The 24,641-nt window shown below is 45.0% G+C and overlaps 1 protein-coding gene across 2 annotated transcripts in view; it reads left to right on the top strand.

Moving 5' to 3' along the window:
• GNA12 (G protein subunit alpha 12) overlaps window positions 1-24,641 on the top strand; it is a 116,117-nt gene that overhangs the window by 39,079 nt on the left and 52,397 nt on the right. For both annotated transcript variants that reach the window (XM_033193782.1, XM_033193783.1), the window contains exon 2: window positions 12,010-12,225. In XM_033193782.1, the coding sequence (XP_033049673.1) occupies window positions 12,010-12,225 (216 nt within the window). The remainder of the gene's footprint in view (window positions 1-12,009; window positions 12,226-24,641) is intronic.

The following is a 24,641-nucleotide window of genomic DNA, read 5'->3' on the forward strand; positions in this document are numbered from 1 at the left end:
CTGAGGCCCCAACTTGATCAGGTTGGATCAGGAGGAGGGTTCTAAAGAACACTGCATGGGGGTGCCACCACCACCACACACTGCACACATCATGTTTGATAATCAAAAGCAGTCTTTCTAAAATGAACATTAGCTTTGTATCCTCTTCAATGTCTTTTTTTTTTTTTTTTAGTTTATTTTAATAGAGACAGGGTCTCCCTAAGTTGTCCAGGCTGTTCTCCAACTCCTGGGCTCAAGGGATCCTCCTGCCTCGGCCTCCCAAAGTGCTAGGATTATAGGTGTGAGCCATCACGCCCAGCCCTCTTCAAGGTCCTTAGTGGTAGAAAACGTTGAGTGGTAGCTCTGTGATTCCCAGACCTCACCATGCAATTCAAGACAACCCCCATGAATGGGCCAAGAATATGTTTAATCAAAACCAACCTAGTGACACTGCCCCCCAAAGGACAAAGATTTCACCATTTTCTCACACCTCCTCACACAGTTTCTTTGCACTCATCAGTTTTTCACAAAACCCAACTTGTTACTGTTTGGACTTTTGCCACTCAGCCCAGTCCTGTTGGCTTTGAAGTGGTGGGACCAAGCAAAGCCAGCCTTGTAGCCTTCTCATCTACAAGAGTCGGGCCCAGTGGCACTCAAACCGTAGTCCAGAGGAACGCAGTGTCTGTACGTGCATATGTGTTTATGCATACACACACACCCCCTTCTATATGTAGCTGTCTCTCCGTATATATGAACATCGATTTTACCTGAAACAAATTCTGTACAACACTTACCTTTATTATTTGCAGTCTATTTCGTTACCAGTATTTTCTTTTCCTTTTTAAAATACCTAGTAAATTATTCCACAGTGCAGATCCTGACTTGAATTTCGAAAACACTGAATTGGCACACGAAGCTGTTACCTGTTGATAGTGTGTGCAGGCTTTTTCCCCTTAGAATGATATTTGGTGTATGTGCGCTCAAGTTTTGCTGGTATTTTCTGTACTTCACGGGATGATTTTGTTTCCCCTTGTACTGGTGTTTGTCATGTAGTGAAATTTGTAGTGAAGGGAGATTCCGAGGCTTATCCTGACCTCTGGAAGAACAGGAGAGGCAGAAGTTGGTCTGCCCGTGGCCGTGGCTGGCGGCGGGGACCGGGGAGATGATTCCAGAAGTTTCCAGCCTGCTGGCTTTTGAGTTTTGAAACGGAGCCTGGATTTTCACTTTCCAGTTCAGGAGATCTGGGGAAATCTGGATTGGTTTGGAGTTGGGTTTTTTTTTTTTTTTTTTGGACTTTCAGGAAAACCTTTTCAAGGCAGCTGAAAACAGCTAATGATAGTTTGCTTCTCCTGTGCCCTTCCTAACCCCAGAGTTTTCTCTGCAGTTCCATCTCCTCTTGAAAAGCTTAGCTTGGATTTCCCACTGTCCAACTGAACTAAATTTGTTGAAAACCTACCTAAGTGTCACCCCTTCCAAACCATCCCCTCCTGTGGACCTGACTTGGGAGAACTGGTGGGTATTGTGCCTACACAGCAGGGCCCTCACTGCCTCCCTGCTCTGCAAGTTTGCTGAATTCCTGGTTTTGGATCTCTCCATCTTTTGTTGAGAGCACTTGGGGGCTCTTGATCACTCTCCTGCTTTAGCTGCTCCTTCCCTGCCGCCCATCCCACCCACCACGGAACCTGCAGGCAGCCTCGGACCTTGCCATTCTCCTTTTCCAAAGCCTTCGACTGTCCCGTTTCTTACACAGATTTCTTAGCTCTCCACAGCCTGTCTGTGAGCGCGGCCTCGCCAGCGGTGGCGGTTCGGGCCGTCCTCCGACGGTCCTGTCCTTCCGGTTATGGGGCTGGCCTCTGTACTGTGCATCTGAGGCTGTGGCTTATCTGCTCGGGCTCTGTCGTGCTGCTGTGCTTGTTTTGAAAGTTCTCCCAGAGCAGGAGCCAAGTTTACCGCCTTTTGGGTTTTTCTCCATTCATTACCCACCACTTTTCTTTGCGTGAGGTGAGCCCTCGGTATAGTCACTGGCAGAGCCAAGAGGGGGCTTTCTTAGAGAAATGATACACCTGATCCGGTACAACAGTGCATTTGTTCCAGAAGGCAAACCTGCGGAGTTGTGGTGGGGCCAGGGCTGCGCTGTGAAATGGCAGAGGCTCTGATGGCTGATTTGACGGCTTAACTGCCTCCCTTCATCAGTTTCTCGCTGAGCTTTACATTAAAAGGTATCCTGCACTTCAGTTTTCGAGAGGAACTAAGAGGCGCTGCCTTTGCTCGCTGGATTCATCAATGTAAAGAAATGCATCCTGTTTACACTTCTGGCAGCGTTTCTTTTATTTGGATGGTGGCCAAAAGCAAACAACTCAGCCGAGTGGGTTTTTAAAAAGCAGAGCTTTCCAAGTCCACATGCTGTTGCCCGAGTGAACATCCAAAATCTTCAATTTGTCTTAATGGAACTGTTTCATCTTGTAAAAAAAGGCTCATATTATCTTACAGCATTTTATGTCTGTCGTAGCTTTGGTATTTATTGTGGGAAGATTTTACTAAGGAATGACTAATCTTAAAAGATTTGGTTTGATTAGGGGCTAAACTAACAATCTATTTTGAAATGAGATAACAGGATTTGCAATTTTTGGTCTTTATCCAGCGGAATTGAACCCCACCCCACCCCCTAAAAAAATCGCCATCCCCAGCAGAGAGGGAATCTATTCTTTGACTAGAAGTTTAAATTGCTGGATTTCTAAGTTGTCTTAAAAATACGCTCTCCGAACAGTGTGAAGTGTGACATTGTATTGAGATGAAGTCATCAACTGTTGGAGACTTTAACTGTTTATATTTGGGTAATCAAATAAAATATAGGATTATTCCAACAATTAATACTTCAGTAGCACCATTACTGAAAACAGGATTTTTCTCTTAGCTATTAAAGAGACTTGAGTGAGTTGTCTTCCTTGCTTTTTTTAAGTGTATGTGAGTTTTAGGATTTTCTTGGCTTTTGTGTTTTAGAAAATTGGTCTTTTATGGGGAAAGGATAGGAGTAACAGGTTTATTATTATAATATGCCTCCTATACTAGTATTTTACTTTTAAGACTTTAGTAACTCTATATGATGATGGTGAAATGTGTAACTATCCATTCTGCAACAGTACGGTAAATATATTATTGCTACAGGCTTTAAACTCCAGAGAGAGCTTACATCTCTCTCTAAAAAGGAAAAAAAAAAGGGACTCAGAATTTAGCCAGATATCCCCAGGTAGAAAGCTTTCCTGGAACTCAGATTTGGATTTTCAGAACAAAGTTGTCAGAGAGCAGTTTTTGACTAGAATAAACGTAAAAGGGCAAAAGAGAGACATCTTTTTTTTATGCCTTTTTTCCTTCAAAGGAAGGGGAAAAGGTATAGAAAATGGACTGTAGTTAACTGTTGTAATTCAAAGCTCATCAGTCATTTAGCCACCTTTCTTGGGTTTTGAAAAAGAGAAAGGAGTCTTTTCTGGTGGTTGGGTCCAGTTCATTTGGACCGGCTCCAGCCTGCTTGGGCGGATTGTGCGGTGGGAATAGACTGCTGTTGTATGGCCCGGTTTTGCCTGTGTGTGTTTTTAAGCCAAGCCTGTGTTCACCCCAATAGTTGGGGAAGGCCTGGTTTATGCAGTGCTGCAGTTTTCATAAGTGACCTTTGGTCTTCTAAGTCCGGCCTTGCCCCCTGACTTTGTCTTTGACATATAAAAATGCAAATTCCTAGGGGTTATCGATTGAATTCTGAGTGAGCTTGTACTCCTTGTGAAGTTAAACTTTTCATGTGTAAAAATAGCACCTGAATAGATACCTGGTGGATCAGACCCAATTTCTGTATTGAAGGTGGATGAGCAGGGCCTTGCCAGATAGCGGGAGGGTTGGTAACTCGATTGGGAGGGCAGTGGAGGCTGAAACCCCATCCAAGCCGCCGTTTCCAGGCTCGGCTGCATCTGCCTGGACGATGGAGAGTGTTTTTATGACTTGTACAAAGGCACTGAGACCCTTTGCCCGAGACCTCGCCAGAGAAATCTGTGTGCTACCTTCTCTGTGCCAAGATAGTTTTTGTTGTGCATAGTGGGGGAAAGAGGAATTGCCTTTGTTTCCTTGTGTACTTGAGCCTTTTTGGTTTTGTCCTTTTGGGAAGGCAGGAGTTTGGTGTGGTGTAGTCAAAGGAAGTGGGGAGATGAGGACCCAGAGGAGGAATCACAGTGGGGGAGCTGGGAGGAAGGGAGGTGGAGAGTTTATTCAAGTCACATTTGGATTCCAGTCCACCGCCGCCACTCGTTCAGATGAACCCACACTTCTGAAAGCTCAGTTTGAGACCCTTCTCCAGTTAGGATTTGAGCAAGCCTCACCTTGTCCTACTACCTCTTTTCCTTTGGCCTCTGCTAACGTTCCCTCCCGACATCACATAGTTGGAACTTACGTTGCCGTAGTTGCTAGTTAACTTTTTTAAAACTTTTTATTTTGAAATAAGTATAGGTTCACAGGAGGTTGCAAAGATAGTACAGAGAGGCATGCAGTTTTTCCCAGTAGTTATGACATACGTGATTTCAGTATGCTGTTGAAGTCAGGAAATGGGCTTTGGGACAGTGTGTGTGTGGTTCTGTACCCTTTCCTCACCTGTGTAGGTTTCTGTAACCACCACCACAGTCCAGACCACAAAGATCCCCTCGTGCTTCTCCTTTCTAGTCACTTCTCCCCCCATCTTTCCCTTTACTAACCCCTGGCAACCATGAATCTCTTGTCCATCTCTGTAATTTTGTCACTTCAAGAATGTTATGTAAACAGAACCGCATAGCGCGTGATCTTTTGAGATTGACTTTTCATTTAACATAATGTCCTGGAGCTCTATCCAAGTTATTGCATTCCCGTAGTGAATTCCTGTTGATCGCTGGGTAATTAGTCCATGGTATGGCTCACCACAGCTTGTTTCCAGTGTGGGGTATGATGAACAAAGCTGCTGTGAACATTACAGGGTTTTGTGTGGACTCAGCTTTCCTATTTCTGAGATAAATACCCAAGTACAGCTGCTAGGCTGTATGGGAGTTGCATTTTTAGTAGTCATAAATCCACCCAACTGTTTTCTAGTTTGTACCATTTGACATTCCCCCTAGCAGTGTAGGAGAGGTCCGGTGTCTCTGCATCCTCACCTCCACTTAGTGGTGTCGCTGGTTTTTTTGGTTTGTTTTTTAGCTGTTCTAACAGGTGTATAGCAGTATCTTACTGAGGTCTCCATCTGCTTTTTCCTGACGTCTGGTGATGTTGAACATCTTCTCACTTGTGTATTTGCTGTCTGCATATGTGCTCCAGTGAAATATCTCATCATGTCTTTTGCTCATTTTCTTTTAAAAAAAATTTTTTTTCCTCTTCGTTTCATTCTGTGACCTGCTGAATTTTGCCCCATTTTCTAACTGGATTGTTTGCTTTTTAAACTGTTGAGTATGTGTGTATGTATCTCAGCGTCTTGCTCTGTCACCCAGGCTGGAGTGCAGTGGCACTATCATAGCTCACTGTAACCTCACACTCTTGGGCTCAAGCGATCTTCATGCCTCAGCCTCCTGAGTAGCTGGAACTATCGGCGTGCGCCACCATGCCTGCCTAATTTGTTTGGTATTCTTTTAGAGACAAGGTCTCACTATATTGCCCAGGCTGGTCTCGAACTTCTGGCCCCAAGTGATCCTCTCCCCTCAGCCTCACAAAGTGTTGGGATTACAGGCGTGAGCCACCGTGCCCAGCCTAACTGTTGAGTTTTGAATGTCCTTGTATATTCTAAATGAGTCCTTTGTCAGGTATGTTTGATGTGTGGTTGGCAAACATTTTCCCCCAGTTCACAGCTTCTTTTCAGCCTCTTAAGAGGGTCTTTGGCAAAGCAAAATATTTTAGTTTTCATAAAGTTCAATTTATTGATAATTTTTCTCGTATGAATCATGTATTTGGAGTCACATGTAAGAACTTTGACCACACCCTACATCCTGAAGATACTCTCCTATGTGATACATTGTTTTACATTTTTATTTGATTTTGTATAAGCTGTGAGGTTTAGGTCAAGGTTCTTTCCCCTCCCTCCGATTTTGTTTGCCTATGGAAGTCCAATTCCTCCAATAGCATTTGTTCAAAAGACCAGGCTTCCTCTTGTTAATTGCTTTTGCACCTTTATAAAAATCAGCTAGCGGTATCAGGGACTATCCCTGGGTTCTCTGTTATGTTCCATTGATCTGTGTGTCTGTCACCTGAGCAATACCACACAGTCTTGATTATCATGGCCATATAGTAAGTCTTAAAATCAGAGAGACTCTTCCCACTTTTCTTTTTCAAAGTTGCTGTAGCTAATTTAGTGCTTTTTCATACAAATTTTCAAATAATCGTATTTATATCTACAAAATATCCTGCTGGGATTTTATGGAAATTGCGCTAAACCTGTTTATCAATTTAAGGATATTGATACTGTGTTGAATCTTTCAATTCGTGACTGTGGTATATCTCTCTATTAGATTTAAAAAATTTCTTTCATCAACATTTTGCGGTTTTCAGCACGTAAGTCCTACACATATTTTGTTAGATTTATACCTATTTCATTATTTCAGTGACTGGTTAGTAGTACATTTTTCATTTCACTTCCCACGTGTTCATTGCTAGTATATAGAAAGACAATTGAATTTTGTGTGTTGTTATATCCTGCCACTGTTCCGGCTTCGTTTGTTTAGGAGTTTTTTTGGTAAATTAATTTGGGATTTTCTATATAGATCATTTTTTTTATCTGCAAATAGGTTTAATTGTGTGTGTGTGTTTTTTTTTTTTTTCTGTCTAATCTGTTCTCTCTTTTTTTTCCCCACTGCTTTTCCTGAGCTGTATGATCTTTTATTTCATTTTCCTACCTTACTGCACGGGCTAGAACTTCCAGTACCGTGTGGAATAGCAGTAGCAGAAGTAGGCATCTTTGTCTTTTCTTTTCTTTTTTTTTTTTTTTTTTAATTATACTTTAAGTTCTAGGGTACATGTGCATAACGTGCAGGTTTGTTACATATGTATACTTATGCCATGTTGGTGTGCTGCACCCATCAACTCGTCAGCACCCATCAATTCATCATTTATATCACGTATAACTCCCCAATGCAATCCCTCCCTCCTCCCCCCTCCCCATGATAGGCCCCAGTGTGTGATGTTCCCCTTCCCGAGTCCAAGTGATCTCATTGTTCAGTTCCCACCTATGAGTGAGAACATGTGGTGTTTGGTTTTCTGTTCTTGTGGTAGTTTGCTAAGAATGATGGTTTCCAGCTGCATCCATGTCCCTACAAAGGACGCAAACTCATCCTTTTTGATGGCTGCATAGTATTCCATGGTGTATATATGCCACATTTTCTTAATCCAGTCTGTCACAGATGGACATTTGGGTTGATTCCAAGTCTTTGCTATTGTGAATAGTGCCGCAATAAACATACGTGTGCATGTGTCTTTGTAGTAGAGTATTTATAATCCTTTGGGTATATACCCAGTAGTGGGATGGCTGGGTCATATGGTACATCTAGTTCTAGATCCTTGAGGAATCGCCATACTCTTTTCCATAATGGTTGAACTAGTTTACAATCCCACCAACAGTGTAAAAGTGTTCCTATTTCTCCACATCCTCTCCAGCACCTGTTGTTTCCTGACTTCTTAATGATTGCCATTCTAACTGGTGTGAGATGGTATCTCATTGTGGTTTTGATTTGCATTTCTCTGATGGCCAGTGATGATGAGCATTTTTTCATGTGTCTGTTGGCTGTATGGATGTCTTCTTTTGAGAAATGTCTGTTCATATCCTTTCCCCACTTTTTGATGGGGTTGTTTGTTTTTTTCTTGTATATTTGTTTGAGTTCTTTGTAGATTCTGGATATTAGCCCTTTGTCAGATGAGTAGGTTGCAAAAATTTTCTCCCATTCTGTAGGTTGCCTGTTCACTCTGATGGTAGTTTCTTTTGCTGTGCAAAAGCTCTTTAGTTTAATTAGATCCCATTTGTCAATTTTGGCTTTTGCTGCCGTTGCTTTTGGTGTTTTAGACATGAAGTCCTTGCCCATGCCTATGTCCTGAATGGTACTACCTAGATTTTCTTCTAGGGTTTTTATGGTATTAGGTCTAACATTTAAGTCTCTAATCCATCTTGAATTAATCTTCGTATAAGGGGTAAGGAAAGGATCCAGTTTCAGCTTTCTACTTATGGCTAGCCAATTTTCCCAGCACCATTTATTGAATAGGGAATCCTTTCCCCATTTCTTGTTTCTCTCAGGTTTGTCAAAGATCAGATGGCTGTAGATGTGTGGTATTATTTCTGAGGGCTCTGTTCTGTTCCAATGGTCTATATCTCTGTTGTGGTACCAGTACCATGCTGTTTTGGTTACTGTAGCCTTGTAGTATAGTTTGAAGTCAGGTAGCGTGACGCCTCCAGCTTTGTCCTTTTGACTTAGGATTGTCTTGGCAATGCGGGCTCTTTTTTGGTTCCATATGAACTTTAAAGCAGTTTTTTCCAATTCTGTGAAGAAAGTCATTGGTAGCTTGATGGGGATGGCATTGAATCTATAAATAACCTTGGGCAGTATGGCCATTTTCACGATATTGATTCTTCCAATCAATGAGCATGGTATGTTCTTCCATTTGTTTGTGTCCTCTTTTATTTCATTGAGCAGTGGTTTGTAGTTCTCCTTGATGGATAATTTCCTGGACACTTACACTCTCCCAAGACTAAACCAGGAAGAAGTTGAATCCCTGAATAGACCAATAGCAGGCTCTGAAATTGAGGCAACAATTAATAGCCTACCCACGAAAAAAGTCTAGGACCAGATGGATTCACAGCTGAGTTCTACCAGAGGTACAAGGAGGAGCTGGTACCATTCCTTCTGAAACTATTCCAATCAATAAAAAAAGAGGGAATCCTCCCTAACTCATTTTATGAGGCCAACATCATCCTGATACCAAAGCCTGGCAGAGACACAACAAAAAAAGAGAATTTTAGACCAATATCCCTGATGAACATCGATGCAAAAATTCTCAATAAAATACTGGCAAACCGGATTCAGCAGCACATCAAAAAGCTTATCCACCATGATCAAGTGGGCTTCATTCCTGGGATGCAAGGCTGGTTCAACATTCGCAAATCAATAAGCATCTTTGTCTTTTCCTAGTGTTGGAGGGAAAGCATTCAATCTTTCACTATTATGAGGCTGAAGAATTTCTCTATTCCTAGTTTGCTGAGGTTTTTTAAAATCATGATGGATGGTTTTTTTTTTTTTTTTAATCCATATATTTGTCTTTCTAGCCAGATTCTGAGTTTCTGGGGGTCAGATACTGTTTCTTAAAGTTTGTTTCCCCCACAAACGAATACATTGAACAAATGTTTGTGGATCGGTGGAACTAGGCATGGTCTCCAGCGGCAGATAGACGAGGTTTGGGGAACATCTCTAAGCAGACCGTCCTGGTGAGCTGGGTCTGGAGGAGAGGTGTAACTACTCTTTGGTCATCATTACATCTGACTCAGTGGTTCAAGGCAGAAGCGGAAGTTACAGGCACCAAATTGATGCTGCAGGAGAGAGACGAAGGAGGCAGAATGGATTCATCTACTCTGCCCTGGATGTCAGAAATGAAGCTTTTCAGGATAAGTACCAACTAAAAATCATTGACTTGTACACTTTAAATTGATGAGTTCTATGGTACATGGATGATAGCACAGTAAAACTGTTACTTAAAAAGGGGGAAAAAAAAAAGGCCGGCTGCAGTGACTCACACCTGTCATTCCTAGCGCTTTGGAAGGCTAAGGCCAGAGGATCACTTGAGCCCAGGAGTTTGAGACCAGCCTGGGCAATATAGTGAGACCCTGACTCTACAAAAATTTTAAAATTAGCCAGGCATAATGAGGCATGCCTGTGGTCCCAGCTCTTCAAGAGGCTGCGGGTGAGGATCGCTTGAGCCCAAGAGGTCAAGATTGCAGTGAGCCGTGTTCTTGCCACTGCACTCCAGCCTGGGTGACAGAGAAAGACCCTGTCTCCAAAAAAAAGAAGAACATAGGTTAAGTGCCTAGTGAATAGCTGACCCTGGTATTCTCTGTCCTGGAGGATGGGATGCTGCTCTCAGCTGGCCTGAGTCCCCCAGATTGCTCTGAGATGAGAAAGCTTTTCCAGATGGACAGATGTGCACTTGATTGCCTTCTCAGGGCCCTTGACCACTCTGTACATCCTACAGCGTGGACCATACCAGAGAGTATGCAGCGTGCCCCTCAGAAGAACACAGGAAGTTCTCATAGACACTGCCTTGCGGATTTCGAAGCATTAGTCTAAGAATGGTGAAATAGACCTCCTGACTGCTCAGGGGGTGCTGTTTTTGCTGAGACAGAATATTTTCCAAAGGCTGACTGCATTCCCTAATACTATTTTAGTTTAGGTTATTTCTTCATCCCCTTGACCCTGTTGAGGTAAGAAGGGGCAGAAAAATATTAACTTTATTTTTAACAATGAGGAAATAAGCAGAAGAGTGAAAAGTAGTTTCTCATCAACAACAATGGTGACGTTAAATCTAGAACATGATCCCCTGGCTCCCGTTTTGGTGGGCGGGCTACTTGGCTTGTCATATTTTAGTCTTTTCCTGTCTCGTGACTGCTGGATTTGTATGTTTTCCCACCCATTTTAAGCTGGAAGAAGCAGTTGTGTCTTCTGGAATACAGGAGCTGCCAGATTTCAGTGACGATGACAGTAGTAGCGCTGGTAGTACTCGTAGCAGTACAGTCATCCCCCGTTTCCGCAGCCAGTCACCAGCCGAAAATAGGCGCGGACAGTAGTACCACATTTGAGAGAGAGAGAGAAGGAGAGACCACATTTACTTAACTTTCATGACAGTATATTGTTATAATTGTTGTATTTTATTATTACCTATTATTAATCTCTTACTGTGCCTAATTCATAAATTAAACTTTAAAAACAATACAGGTAGGGCTTGGTACTGTTCAGTATTTCAGACATCCACTGAGGGTCTTGGAACCTATGCTGTGGATAAGGGATGGGGGCTACTATAGTTGTTAAAACGTTTTTTTGGTGGGGAGGCTGAGGCAGGCGAATCAGCTGAGGTCAGGAGTTTGAGACCAGCCTGGACAACATGGTGGAACCCCGTCTCTACTAAAAATACAAAAATTAGCCATGCATGGTGGTGGGTGCCTGTAATCTCAGCTAAAAATAAAAAATTAGTCAGGCGTGGTGGCAGATACCTGTAATCCCAGCTACCTGGGAGGCTGAGGCGGGAGAATTGCTTGAACCCAGGAGGTGGAGGTTGTAGTGAGCCGAGATCACTCCATTGCACTCCAGCCTGGGCGAAAAGAGTGAAACTCCATCTAAAAAAACAAAAAAAGTTGACTTTTTACTGATACACTTCATTTTCCAGTGACATTTTCTGAATTTGTTGCTACCTCCTCCCTGCTCAGTTGTTTCTTTTCCAGTAGCTTTGCAGATGAGTGATGGCAAAATGCAGACTTCTTTCTGTGGTGCTTATGTACATCTGTTTTCTATTTTTTTTTTTTTTTTGAAACAGGGTCCTGCTATGTTGCCCAGGCTAGAATATAGTGCCATAATCATAGATAACTGCAGCCTTGACCTCCTGGGCTCAAGCAATCCTCCCTACTCAGCTGAGACGACAGGTGTGCCACCACCAAGCCCAGCTGTTTTTAATTTAATTTTTTTTTTTGTAGAAGCAGGGTCTTGCTCTGTTACCCAGGCTGGTTTCAGACTCCTGTGTTCAAGCAGTCCTCCCTCTTTGGCCTCCCAAAGGGTAGGCTCATAGTGTGAGCCACCATCCTCGACCATGTGCATCTGTCTCGGTGAGGTTATATTCCTAGGAGTTAAGACATTTCACACCACAACAAACAAACCAAGAGACAGACTCTGACTGCACATTTGAGAGCTTGTGAATTTTCTGTGTTATGACAATCCATACCCATTTTGAGGTTTTCTAGTGTGGTTTAGTCTTCGGAATGCAATCAAATCCTCTCTTACTTCTTTTATTTTCTAGGGCTCAAGGGTTCTTGTTGATGCACGAGATAAGCTTGGCATTCCTTGGCAGTATTCTGAAAATGAGAAGCATGGGATGTTCCTGATGGCCTTCGAGAACAAGGCGGGGCTGCCTGTGGAGCCTGCCACCTTCCAGCTGTACGTCCCGGCCCTGAGCGCACTCTGGAGGGATTCTGGCATCAGGGAGGCTTTCAGCCGGAGGAGCGAGTTTCAGCTGGTGAGTGAGTAAGCCTTCTTTCTGGGCACCTGGTAGTGTGTTTTTTACATAACTATTTTGGACCGTTAGTTGAATTTCCTTAAAAACTGTGTAACAGTCCAAGCAAGCTCTAAATCACCGTAAGTTGTAATGATCAACAAGCAAAACACAGGACAGAGGCAGATGCTACATAAAAGGCTCAAGAGGGAGGGAGCAAGAGCCACTTAGGCAAGATCAATAGCTTTCTTCTGGGAATACGGAGGGTTCTTAGAATCATCCCAATTGGCACAACCCAAGGAATTTAGTTTTTTTTAGAGATCTTGTTCATAGTAGGAAATATCCCCTCACCACAGCTTCCCAGCTTTGGACATGTGGATGTGGGCAAATTACGAACATTTTCAGATCAGCGCCTTGGAAGCAAATCCGACCCCACCCAGTTGTTCCCTTCAGATTTGTTCCTTTCGTTTTAAGGTCTAAAAACTTGACAAAGCCCAGTTATTTAGACTCATTTAGGGTCTGAATCTATAACCAGAAAATTTGGGGAGTTTTGCCTGTTTGCCTTTTGTTTTTTTCCTACCTTTCAACATGAACCGTATATAAAATAAAACATACAGTTTTTCTGATAACCAGCACAAATGTGCACAGCTGATATTAATACACACCCAGCGTATCCAGAAATGCCTCTGACTCTCACAGCCCTTTGCCCCGTGAGCACCCAGAGTCAAGTTGAAGTCATGAATCCTTTGCCCTTCTTATGATTTTGCCATAATAACCATTTATTATTTGTAAACACAACAGTCTTGAATTTTTTTTTTTTTTTTTTTTTTTTTTTTGAGACGGAGTCTCGCTCTGTCGCCCAGGCTGGAGTGCAGTGGCCGGATCTCAGCTCACTGCAAGCTCCGCCTCCCGGGTTTACGCCATTCTCCTGCCTCAGCCTCCCAAGTAGCTGGGACTACAGGCGCCCACCACCTCGCCCGGCTAGTTTTTTGTATTTTTTAGTAGAGACGGGGTTTCACCGAGTTTTACTGATTCTTAAACTTCGTATAAGTCATTTCTTACTGTGTAGTATATATGCTTCTGTGACTTACCTTTTTCACTCTGCATGTTGGAATTTCTTCACGCAAGGCACATAGCTACAGTTCTTTCCTTTTTACTGCTGTCCGATGCTCCATTGTGAAAAGATACTAGGATCCATTCCTTCTTTCACTGAGGTACTTTTGAATTGTTTTTCATATTTTGCTCTTGGAAATGTCGTTTTTTTTTGGTTTTTTTGTTTTGTTTTGTTTTGTTTTTTGAGACGGAGTCTTGCTCTATCACCCAGGCTGGAGTGCAGTGGCGCCATCTCAGCTCACTGCAACTCCACCTCCAGATTCAAGTGATTCTCCCACCTCAGCCTCCCGAGTAGTGGGGACTGTAGGCACCTGCCACCACACTGGCTTTTTTTTTTTTTTTTTTTTTTTTTTTTTTTTGAGGCCGAGTCTGGCTCTGTGGCCCAGGCTGGAGTGCAGTGGCACGATCTCAGCTCACTGCAAGCTCCGCCTCCCGGGTTCACGCCATTCTCCTGCCTCAGCCTCCCGAGTAGCTGGGACTACCAGCGCCCGCCACCGCCCCCAGCTAATTTTTTGTATTTTTTTTTTTTTAGTAGAGACGGGGTTTCACCATGTTAGCCAGGATGGTCTCGATCTCCTGACCTTGTGATCCACCTGCCTCGGCCTCCCAAAGTGCTGGGATTACAGGCGTGAGCCACCGCGTCCAGCCACACCGGCTGATTTTTATATTTTTTAGTAGAGATGGAGTTTCACCATGTTGGCCAGGCTGGTCTCGAACTCCTGGCCTCAAGTTATCCACCCACCTTGGCCTCCCAAAGTGCTGGGATTTCAGGCATGAGCCACCACACCCCGCCCTATTCATGTCTTTTACCCATCTTTTTCCTGCAGAGTAGTTTTTATTTTTCTCATTTATCTGAAAGGTGCTATATAGTCTGCTCATAGTCCCCTCAGTTCAATTTCCTTATTCTTCCCCCAAGTCCCCCTAATGTTAACATTTTACACAACCACAGTACAACTATTAAAACTAAGAAGTTGGCATCGGTATGAAAGCATCAGTTAACTGTAGACCTTGTCTGAATGTGACCCATCTTTCCTCTAGCGCTCCTGTCTGCCGGTTTCTCTAGCGCTCCTGTCTGCCAGTTCCTCTAGCACTCCTGTCTGCTGGGTTCTGGCCTGGAGTCCCCCATTGTGTTTAGTCTTTGTGTCCCCTTGGTCTCCTGCAGTCCATGATAGCTTCTTAATCTTTCCTTGTCTTTCATGACCTTGACATGTCTAGAGCACTGGACAGGTCTTGTGTAGAATATTCCTGTTTGGGTTTGTGGTATTTTCTCATCATTAGGATGAGGGGATGCATTTTTTGGCACAGAAACCGCAAGCGTGCCGTTGAGCCCTGCTCAGATCAGCTGATCAGGAAGTGTGTGATATTGTCCAGCGGCTGGTGCTGCAAACCTAGGTCGCTTGGTTGAGGCACTGTTGGCCAGCTTTCTCCACTGGGAAGTCAGTATTTTCTCTGTTGTTAACACATATCTTAGGGAGATACATTGAGACCCTGCAAATAGCCTGTTTCTCCTCAGGCTTTTGCCTATAACTGTTAATATCCTCCGGGGCATCTTAAGGATGACATTTTTACTAGCCCCTTTGCATCTGCACATTCCTTCTCAAGTTAACTTTAACAGTTAAGGTAAAAGAATCAAGAGAAAGTGGAAGATGTGGTTGCAGTAGAAAGGAAATTTTAATCTAAAGAGCAGGGATGTAAGAAACAATTGGGAAATACATGTCCATATCTCAGTGTGAAATTGAGGTTTACACCTTTTCCCCATAAACTCACACAGTCTGAGAAAGAAGATTCTCGTTCATTTAGAACTTGGATGGAAATTGAGGATTTTCCAAAGAAGGAAACAGAAGCGTCGGGGATGATGATATAGAGTTGAGCCTTCTGTCTGGGTTTCGGCGTGGTGCAGCAGCTTTGACAGGCTTCTGTCTTTGCCCTGGTCATCGGTGCAGGGTGTCAGTGCTGGATGGGACCTCCCAATTTAGGAAGTCAAGCCCTTGTATTGTCACACTATGGAAATAAGCCCACAGCAGTTATGGTGTGCCTGAGGCCACATCATCTTGGTAATCACTGTGAGAAATTTGGGCCGGATTTCTCCCTTTCTTCACTCACTCATTCATTTATTCTGCATTCATGGATCACCTACCATGTAAGACATGGTGCTACATGCTGGGGATACAGCAGTGAAGAAGACCAAACATGAGCCTGTCCCCAGCGAGCGAGCTTTTAATCTAGACGTGCACTTGGCGGGTGATTAGGGTAAGGTGGCCACAGGTGGGTCAGTAGTCATCCCTTTGGTTTGATCTTATCTCCTGGCTTCAGACCACGAGACTTTGTGAAGATACAGAAAATATACTGTTGAAGCCAGTAATGCATGTGTAAAGACTGTAATAACCAAATGCAGAGATGATGTGAAATTCTTATTTATTGGTTGGTGGGTGCATGACTGTTTGTTATTTCTATGCTTTATACATTTGCACTTTTTATTCTTCAAAAAAAATGATGGAGCATTTTATTAAAATAGCTAGATAGTAGGACCCTAGTAGTCATTGTTGTCAAAATACACAATTACAGCAAAACTGAAAGACCATACCCATCTGAACACTGTTACCAGGCTCCCTCCCCCACCCCTGCAGTAGACCCTTGTTTCTCTTCGAATCTTTTCCTGAGTGTCAAAAGTTTTTCTAGGGTGATGCTTCATCGCCTTGTTTTTTTGCTTTTCTTTCTTCCCCAACTGACAGCACTTGACAGTCTCCTGTGAAGAGCTGCAGCTGCTTTGAGAATTGCTGTCGGCCAGGTACTAGGCGCTTCCCTGTACCCTTTGCTGTCTTGCTTTTTCTTGCCATTCTAGTCAGAGGTAGAAACAAAAAGAGGAGGAAAAAGGCTGTGTCTGGTGATTACCTTGTGACGGGCCTCTCTCCTCTGAGGAGCAGGGTGGGCCGGGGTGGGGGGTGGAAATCTTCGCTTTCCACAGAGGAGGCAGCCTAGCCGCCTTCCCCACTGGCCCCTTGCCATGCATGGCCACTGCTATCCGCTGCCGGTCACAGACAGCAGACGCCCCATGAGCATCACTCCTGTGGCTCAGTTGAAAGGAAGATGACCTCGCCAGGTTAGACCTCATCTTCCAAAACACAGTTAAGTAAGACGTAGCAGGATGCTCAACAGAAAAGCTTTGGTCATCAGTATAACTAATACAAACATTATCTTCCTGTCTGTCCTCTTTTTTAATAAAATAAAATTTAGCATTTTTAAATATAGCTTGCACATTAACTAATGTGCTTATAGTATGTGGATGATATTGCCATGAATCATCTGCTTTTGAGTATACCATTTATTTCTTTACTTTTTTTTTTTTTTTAAGAGACAGTCCTGCTCTGTCTTCCAGGCTAGAGTGCAGTAGGGTGGTAATAGCTCCCTGCAGCCTCAAACTCCTGGGCTCAGGTAAACCACCCACCTCAGCCTCCTGAGTAGTTGGGATCACAGGCAAGTGCCACCACACCTGGCTAATTTTTGCTTTTTCTTTTTCATAGCATCAAGGTCTTACTATGTTGCCCAGGCTGGTCTCAAACTCCTGGGCTCTAGCAGTCCTCCTGCCTTGGGCTCCAAAAGTGCTGGGATTACAGGTGCATGCCACCAGGCCCAACCTTGGTGTACCTTTGAATTTCAGGATCTAGTTAATTAGAATGGTATGACATAGATATATCAATGTCTTTGGTGTGTGGCTCCTGACATGAGTGTGACCTGGATTTGTATGTCATAGTCCTCCTTCCATGCCGTGGAGCGTATTATTTCAGTGAATCCTTTCTGTGTGCCAGGCCCTGTGCGGAGATCAGCTCTCATTTCCTCACATAGCTGGTAGGACAGACAGACATGCAAGCACGTAATTGTTACAAATGTGGTAAGAAATAAAATTGAGGCCAGACAAGGTGGTGTGTGCCTGTAGTTCCAGCTATTCAGTGGCTGAGGCAGGAGGTGAGCTTGAGCCCAGGAGTTCAAGGCTACAGTGAGCTGAGATCGCGCCACCGCACTGATTGCAGCCTGGGCAACAAAGCGAGACCCTGTCTCAAAAAATATTTTGAAAAATAATCAGGCTGTGTTAAGCATAAAGGAAAAAAGCAGACAATTCTATCTGGCAGGAGGAGGTCAGAGGTCTTTAGAGGAGACTTTTCTTTTCTTTTCTTCTTTTTTTTTGAGACAGAGTTTTGCTCTTGTTGCCCAGGCTGGAGTGCAATGGCGCGATCTCGGCTCACCGCAACCTCTGCCTCCCGGGTTCAAGCGATTCTCCTGCCTCTCAGCCTCTCGAGTAGCTAGGACTACAGGCACACACCACCATGCCCGGCTAATTTTTGTATTTTTAGTAGAGACGGGATTTCTCCATGTTAGTCAGGCTGGTCTTGAACTCCTGACCTCAGGTGATCCACCCACCTCGGCCTCCCAAAGTGCTGGGATTACAGGCATGAGCCACCGTGCCCGGCTGGAGGAGACTTTTCTAAAGTCAGGTAGGATGACCCAGGAGACATTGCGGAGTGAGGTGGCAGAGGGAGCAGACAGAGGCAGGGACTGGGAGAGCAGCCGGCAGGGCAGAAGCTTGCTGAGCCAGGGGCCGCCCTGCAGAGTCGTGCAGGCTTTAGCCAAGAAGAGCGTGCATACATGTGGATGCAAGCACAGAAATCCCAGCTCAAACTGGCTTAACCAAAGGCGCTTTGTGAGCCAAAAACTGACACAGGCGGGAGCTTTATGTGCTGTGTGAGCTATTTCTCTGCCCTTTCCTGGGCTTTCGTGGGCTTCTCTGTGCTGGTTCCTTTTTGGCCTGGCTTCCTCTATGGCTGCAAAATGATGGCAGCAGAATGAGGCCTCACGCGAACAGATCACCACCAGGAGCAAGGAGGGGACCTGACATGTGGCCAGGGAGATGCTGTGCCTGGTCGGTTTAGGCATGGATGAACTCTGCATGCCTGTCCTCACCACTGGAGAAGCAGGGGCCGTCTAACTGGAGCAGTGGGTGGAATGCTGCCACCCAGTCTATGAGCTGTTCGGTGGGTGCAGGCGGGTCTCAGAGGTCACAGCGTTCTCTGCAACCACATGTACCAAGCAGTTTGAACTCACCTATGGGCAGTGAGGCACCACTGAGGTGTCAGAGCAGTAAATCACAGATCTGAGTTGCTGTTTTTCTAGAAATCACTGTGACTCATGTAAAAGATGCCTGAAGGGGTCCGGGAACAGTAGCTCACACCTGTAATCCCAGCACTTTGGGAAGCCAAGGCAGATGGATCACTTGAGGTCAGTTCAAGACCACCCAGGCCAACATGGCAAAACCCCACCTCTACTAAAAATACAAAAATTAGCCATGCATGGTGGTGGGGCGTCTGTAATCCCAGCTACTCTGGAGGCTGAGGCAGGAGAATCGCTTGAGCCCAGGGGTGGAGGTTGCAGTGAGCAGAGATTACACCACTGCACTCCAGCCTGTGCAACATGTGTGTTCAATAAGACCCTGTCTCAAAAAAAAAGAGCGGGGGGGAGGTGAGACAGGGTGAGGCTGGCTGAGCTCTCCCGGGCTCCATAGAGAGTCTGTGTGATCATAGCAGGGCAGAGGTGGTCTTGGTCCTTACCCTCATGTCCTGCTGTTCATCACCCCACCTGCTTGTTTCCTGGCTGCACAGCTCTTTGCTTCTTACCTAGCTAATAATAATCCTCACTGTCTACCTTTCCTCCAAACATGGCCTGTGAGCAGGCCAGTGGCATCTCTAGGTACAGAATTGCCTGAATAAATGGAACTACTTACTGTTTTTCATAACTTACTCTTGAAATTGTGGCCAGTGAAGTGTAGTAACTAAGTTGTGAATATAGGTTGTGTGTTTTCTTGCTCGGTCCAGAACTCTCCCAGTGTCCAGGCGTGCGCTCCTCTTCTCAGCTGCGTTCCAGCCAGACTGAGGAGGGTGGGGAGGGAGAGCTCCCCTCTTCTTTTAGAGTGACTTCCTAGAAGTGCCGTCCAGCACATCCTCAGAAGTCTCCTGAACAGGAACACAGTCACCTGGCCACAGCGACAAGGCAGGCTGTGTAGTGTGGACTCAGCCAGCAAACTGTCCTGGGGAGGAGCTGTTGAACAGCCTGGGGGATCCTGGATGGATCCGTGGGGCGGCCATGGGAGGAGCTTCCACACATATTCTTGGCTCTCTGTTTTTGCTGGCTTTTTTTTTTTTGGAGACAGTCTTGCCCTGTTGCCCAGGCTAGAGTGCAGTGGCACAATCTCGGCTGACTTCAACCTCCGCCTCCTGGGTTCAAGCTATTCTCCTCCCTCAGCCTCCCCCGAGCAGCTGGGATTACAGGTGCCTGCCACCATGCCCATCTAATTTTTTGTATTTTTAGTAGAGATAGGGGTTTCGCTACATTGGCCATGCTGGTCTCGAACTCCTGACCTCAGGTGATCCTCCCGCCTCGAGCTCCCAAAGCACTGGGATTCCAGGCATGAGCCATGGTGCCCAGCCCTGGCATTTGTTTTCCCTCTGCCATGGTAAGAGTGGAGAAGATGACCACAAATCTGGACTGCATTTTCTGCCTTCTTGTGGTTTAGCATAGCCATGGGACTGAGTGCTGGATGTTGCTCTAGGGGTGAAATGACACTTACCCCAGCCTCTCCCTTTTCCTGATGCCTGGCCATTGTCAAGAATCTGAGCGGTCAGCATGGACCCACAACGGAAGCAGCCTTCAGCTTGTCTTGTTTAAGCCTCTGTGTCTTGGCTTTAGCTCTTACCAACGTAGCTTCCCAGGGTGGCGTTTTCCGGAAAGCTCAGAAGACGGTGGGTCCCTGGGAGAAGGGAGAAGAGTTGTTGTAGCTGGAAGAATGGCAAGCGCAGAGGCCGCAAGGCGGGAGCAGGCTTCGCGCTCCAGAGTGCAGCAGGGAGGCTGACGGGAGGTGGGCCAGAGCAGTGGGTGACAGGCAACAGCTCGTGGTGTCTGCGGAGGGGCCCCTGAGGGCTGCCGGAAGGACTTAGGAATTGGCCAGAGGCATGCTGTGGTTTGACTTACATTTAAATAGGATTTTGCTGGCAGCCACGTTGATAATAAAAGTAGGGGTCCCATGGAGGCTCTTGAAGTAATGTGGCTGACGGTGACAGAAGGCGGTGAGCTCTGGTCAGTTTCCAGACACCCTAGAACCAGGAGGGGTTCAGAGGCCACCTCACCTGTTGCTCACGCGGCTTCAGGATTCCTCGTGTGTCCGCCCTGAGGAAGAGCTTGTGCCAGGGTTGTTGTGTTCTGTTTGTGGATTTGGGGTGCTTGCTGGGGAGCCCATCCCTTGTCTTTGTGAGTATGCCCAGGCTGCCTCTGTGTGTCTGGACCCTGCCTCTGGAGGGCAAAGCACACAGAGCTGAACCCCGTGCTCATGGTGTCACCCACAGTGGCATCTGGTGTCTTCCTTGCCGGGGGCCTTGCTCTCTGCCAGGAGACATGTTTCAGACCCAGAGTCCCCAGTCTCCCCATGAAGGCCGTCACCCCTCATTCCTTCAGGTCTCGAGATGGGCATGCTGGGTTGGGGATGCCCAGAGTCGCCATCTTGAGTGGGGCAGGGAGAGCTTATAGCAGCTCAGAGACACCCACCCTGGGGACAGCATCAGTCCCGGTCTGTGCTGGTCAGGGACTAGCCGACCTCTCCAGCATTCAATTAGTGTTTAATTAGTGAAAACTAAATAAGCAAATCGCACCAGCCTCTACCAGGTATGTGAGAGGATTTTCCCCATACCCCAGCCACATGGCTTTAGACTTCTGTATGCTTAGTCTTCCATAGATAGACAGACAGAGATATACTATGTTTATATATTTAGTTTTCTGTAAGTTTTGCCAGCTTGGTAAGTTGAACTTTTCATAATCATTGGTTATTTTCATATGTTTGTTGGCCATTTACATGTATTCTCTTGTTAATTGGCTGTTGACATTCTTTGCTGCTTTTTCTTCTTTGGGAATAAGCATCTTTTGATTCGTACCAGTCTATCGCCAGGTGCCTATTTTTTCCAACTCCCTTTTCTTTTTTGCAATTTTTCATTTTGAACTAATTACAGATTCACAGGAAGTTACACAGATAGTCCTTGTGGGTGTCACCTGGTATCCCCCAGTGGTGACATCTTACAGGATTATAGCACGGGATGAAAACCAGGAGACTGGCATTGTTGAGTGTGTGCATGTAGTTCCGTGTCACTTTATTATGTGTAACACCACAGTCGAAATACAGAACCATCTCCCACCACGGCCTCCGTCATGCTGCCCCTTTCCAGTATACCTTCTTTTTAAACGGAATCTTACTCTGTCGACCAGGTTGGAGTGCAGTGGTGTGATCTCAGCTCACTGCAACCTTCACCTCCTGGGTTCAAGCATTTCTCCCGCCTCAGCCTCCCGAGTAGCTGGGAATACAGGCATCCACCACCACACCTGGCTAATTTTTTTTTTTTTTTTTTTTTTTTTTTGGTATTTTTAGTAGAGATGGGGTTTCGCCATGTTGGCCAGGCTGGTCTTAAACAGATCACCTGAGCTCAGGTGATCCACCCACCTCAGCCTCCCAAAGTGCTGGGATTACAGGCATGAGCCATTGTACCTTTTTATCTGTGAGTAGTATTCCCTGGTATGGAGGTACCACAGCTTGTTTATCTGAAAAATATGTGTATATGTACACACAGGCGCAGGTATAATACACACACTTGTACATGAAGACTGCATCATTTTTCACCTCATAGGATAAGTCATAATGTCAGAAATAAGCGAATAATTTCTAGAGAAAATAGAGTTATTTCAGATATTAAACCATCAGAATTTACTTTCTTAGTTTTGGTTTGGTGCTGTGTATATGTGTGACAGTTTTTAACCTTTCACACTAAATTAACTTTCATAGTGTGATTCAGAGCTTTCTTAACTGTTAAAGTCAGAAGGACCTGAGAAATTCCCTCACCAAATCCTATTTGAGATTGACACCATTTGAGGCCTGAGACTTGAAGAATTTGGCTGACGTGACAAAGTTAATGAATGACCCAGACAGGCGTGAGAAGAATTTAGAGTAGCCTGGGTCGTCTGATGCTTATTTGGGTGCTGATCCCAGCTCTGGAGTGGGTGGGACACTTGCTTTTCCTCTGGGGTGGCTCTTGCCTGAGGATACAGAAGCAGGAAGCTGAGGTATTTGCTATTCTTGGATCCTGCACTGGTGAGAAACTTCAGTGTGTTTCTGCCTGTGATATTGGCCTTTCCCCTTCATTTCATTAATCATGAAGAGTATTATATACTTATAAACCTCTACAAATCTACTCCTCTAGGGAAAAAACATGAAGTGTTAAGTATTTTAACACAGATCCTTAAGCCAGTGCATAGTGGCCCAGGGTAAAAATGTGTGATGTAATGGAGTTAATAATGAAATACTTTGTGTGGCAGCAAGACCAGAAACCCTAAAAGAAAACAATGATGGATTTGATTACATAAATGTTTTTAACATTTGTATGGCAGAAGTCAACATAAATTAAGAGTCAAATGACAAATTCAGGGAAAATTGCAACCTATAACAAAGGTGTTTTCTGTATAATAAAGGAGTGAGAGAGCGCTTGCGAATCAGTACACAAGGGATGCATCCCCAGGAGAAAGCGGAGGAAAGAAGGAAGAGGGTCATCGTCCATGCCACTCATTGTGGAAACACAAATTAAAGTCATGCTGATATAGCTTTGTCAGCTAGGTTGGGAGTGATTTTAAAGAATAATGCTTTGGGCTAATTGGGTCTCAGGAAGTAGGTACTATCATACATAAAAGGTGGGAGTATACAGTGATGAAGTTCCACAGTTTGTGTCAAAACATAAAGTGTTATTCTATTCTTTGGCAGTAATTCATTGTCCCAGGAATTTATCCTAATACAGTGATTGTAAGATTTCCAGCTTGGCTGGGCATGGTGGCTGATACCTGTAATCCCAGCCCTTTAGTAGGTGAGGCAGGCATATTGCTTGAGTCCGGAATTCAAGACTAGCCTGGGCAATGGGGCAAAACCCCTTCTCTGCCAAAAATACAAAAATTATCCAGGTGTGGTGGCATGTGCCTATAGTTCCAACTACTTGGGAAGCTGAGGCGGGAGGATCCCATGAGCCTGGGAGGTTGAGGCTGCAGTGAGCCATGATCACACCACTGCACCTTAGCCTCAGTGACAAAGCAAGAAGACCCTGTCTCAAAATAAAATAATAAATGTTAAGTTTTAAATAAAATGAGATAAAAATAAAACAAGGTAAAATGATTTCCAGTTTCTAGTTATAGTGTACTAGTTGTCTAAAGACCTGCTGAAAATAATTTAAAATGCTAGATAAAATGTTAAAAATAAATTTATTAGGCCAGGCATGGTGGCTTACGCCTGTAATCCCAGAACTTTGGGAGGCTGAGGAAGGTGGATCACTTGAGGTCAGGAGTTCAAGACAGGCCTGGCCAACATGGTGAAACCCTGTCTGTACTAAAAATACAAAAATTAGCCGAGCGTGGTGGCAGGTGCCTGTAATCCCACCTACTCAGGAGGCTAAGGCAAGAGAATCACTTGAACCCAGGAAGCAGAGGTTGCAGTGAGCTGAGATTGCCCCACTGCACTCCAGCCTGGAGGACAGAGCAATACTTCATCTAAATGAATGAATGAATGAATGAATGAATGAGTGAATGAATGTGTTAAAGCCTCTAAGCACTGACAGGATTGTAAAGCACCACCAGATGAAACCCTACAAGAGCCTGGTGGGAGAAGCAGAGCCTGAGCTGCAGTTTCTGACAGATCTTTTGGGAGTCTCGAAGTGGGGGTGGAAACAGAGTTGAGGGATCTGATAGGAGACTGCCCTGTCATGAGTGGGAACCTCAGAGGATGAAGATGAATGGAAAGGATACGCACAAAGAGGGGGACAGCAGAGAGGCACGGCAGGGAGAGGGAGGAGGCAAACTAAATCCCACCCATAGGCCAGCTCACCTGGAGACCTGTCACCCACATACCCAGCACCATGACAGTCCAGGCAACCCCTGTGCGATGGATCCAGTTTAAAGTGACACCAAACAGATAATGTACCTAAGTGCCTGGTAGAAGCCAGCGGTCTCTGGAAGGACACTTTAACCCTAAACCATGGAGATTCCCCACAGATGGGTTCTTAGGGGCAGGGGCATCACAGAGACAGCGAGACTCCCAGGAACACAACACAGTGCCTGGAACCAGAAGCCCAGAAGCTGCAGCAGACAGTGGGGTCAGACCCACATGCTTCAGATATTGGACTCAGACACAGGTCTTTACACAGCTGCCCTAACGTGTTTAAAGATGAAAGTTAGAAAACTGGACACTATTTAAAGTGACATGGAGT

Source organism: Trachypithecus francoisi, unplaced genomic scaffold (assembly GCF_009764315.1).
Source record: "Trachypithecus francoisi isolate TF-2019V2 unplaced genomic scaffold, Tfra_2.0 Lachesis_group4, whole genome shotgun sequence".
Lineage (NCBI taxonomy): Eukaryota > Metazoa > Chordata > Mammalia > Primates > Cercopithecidae > Trachypithecus > Trachypithecus francoisi.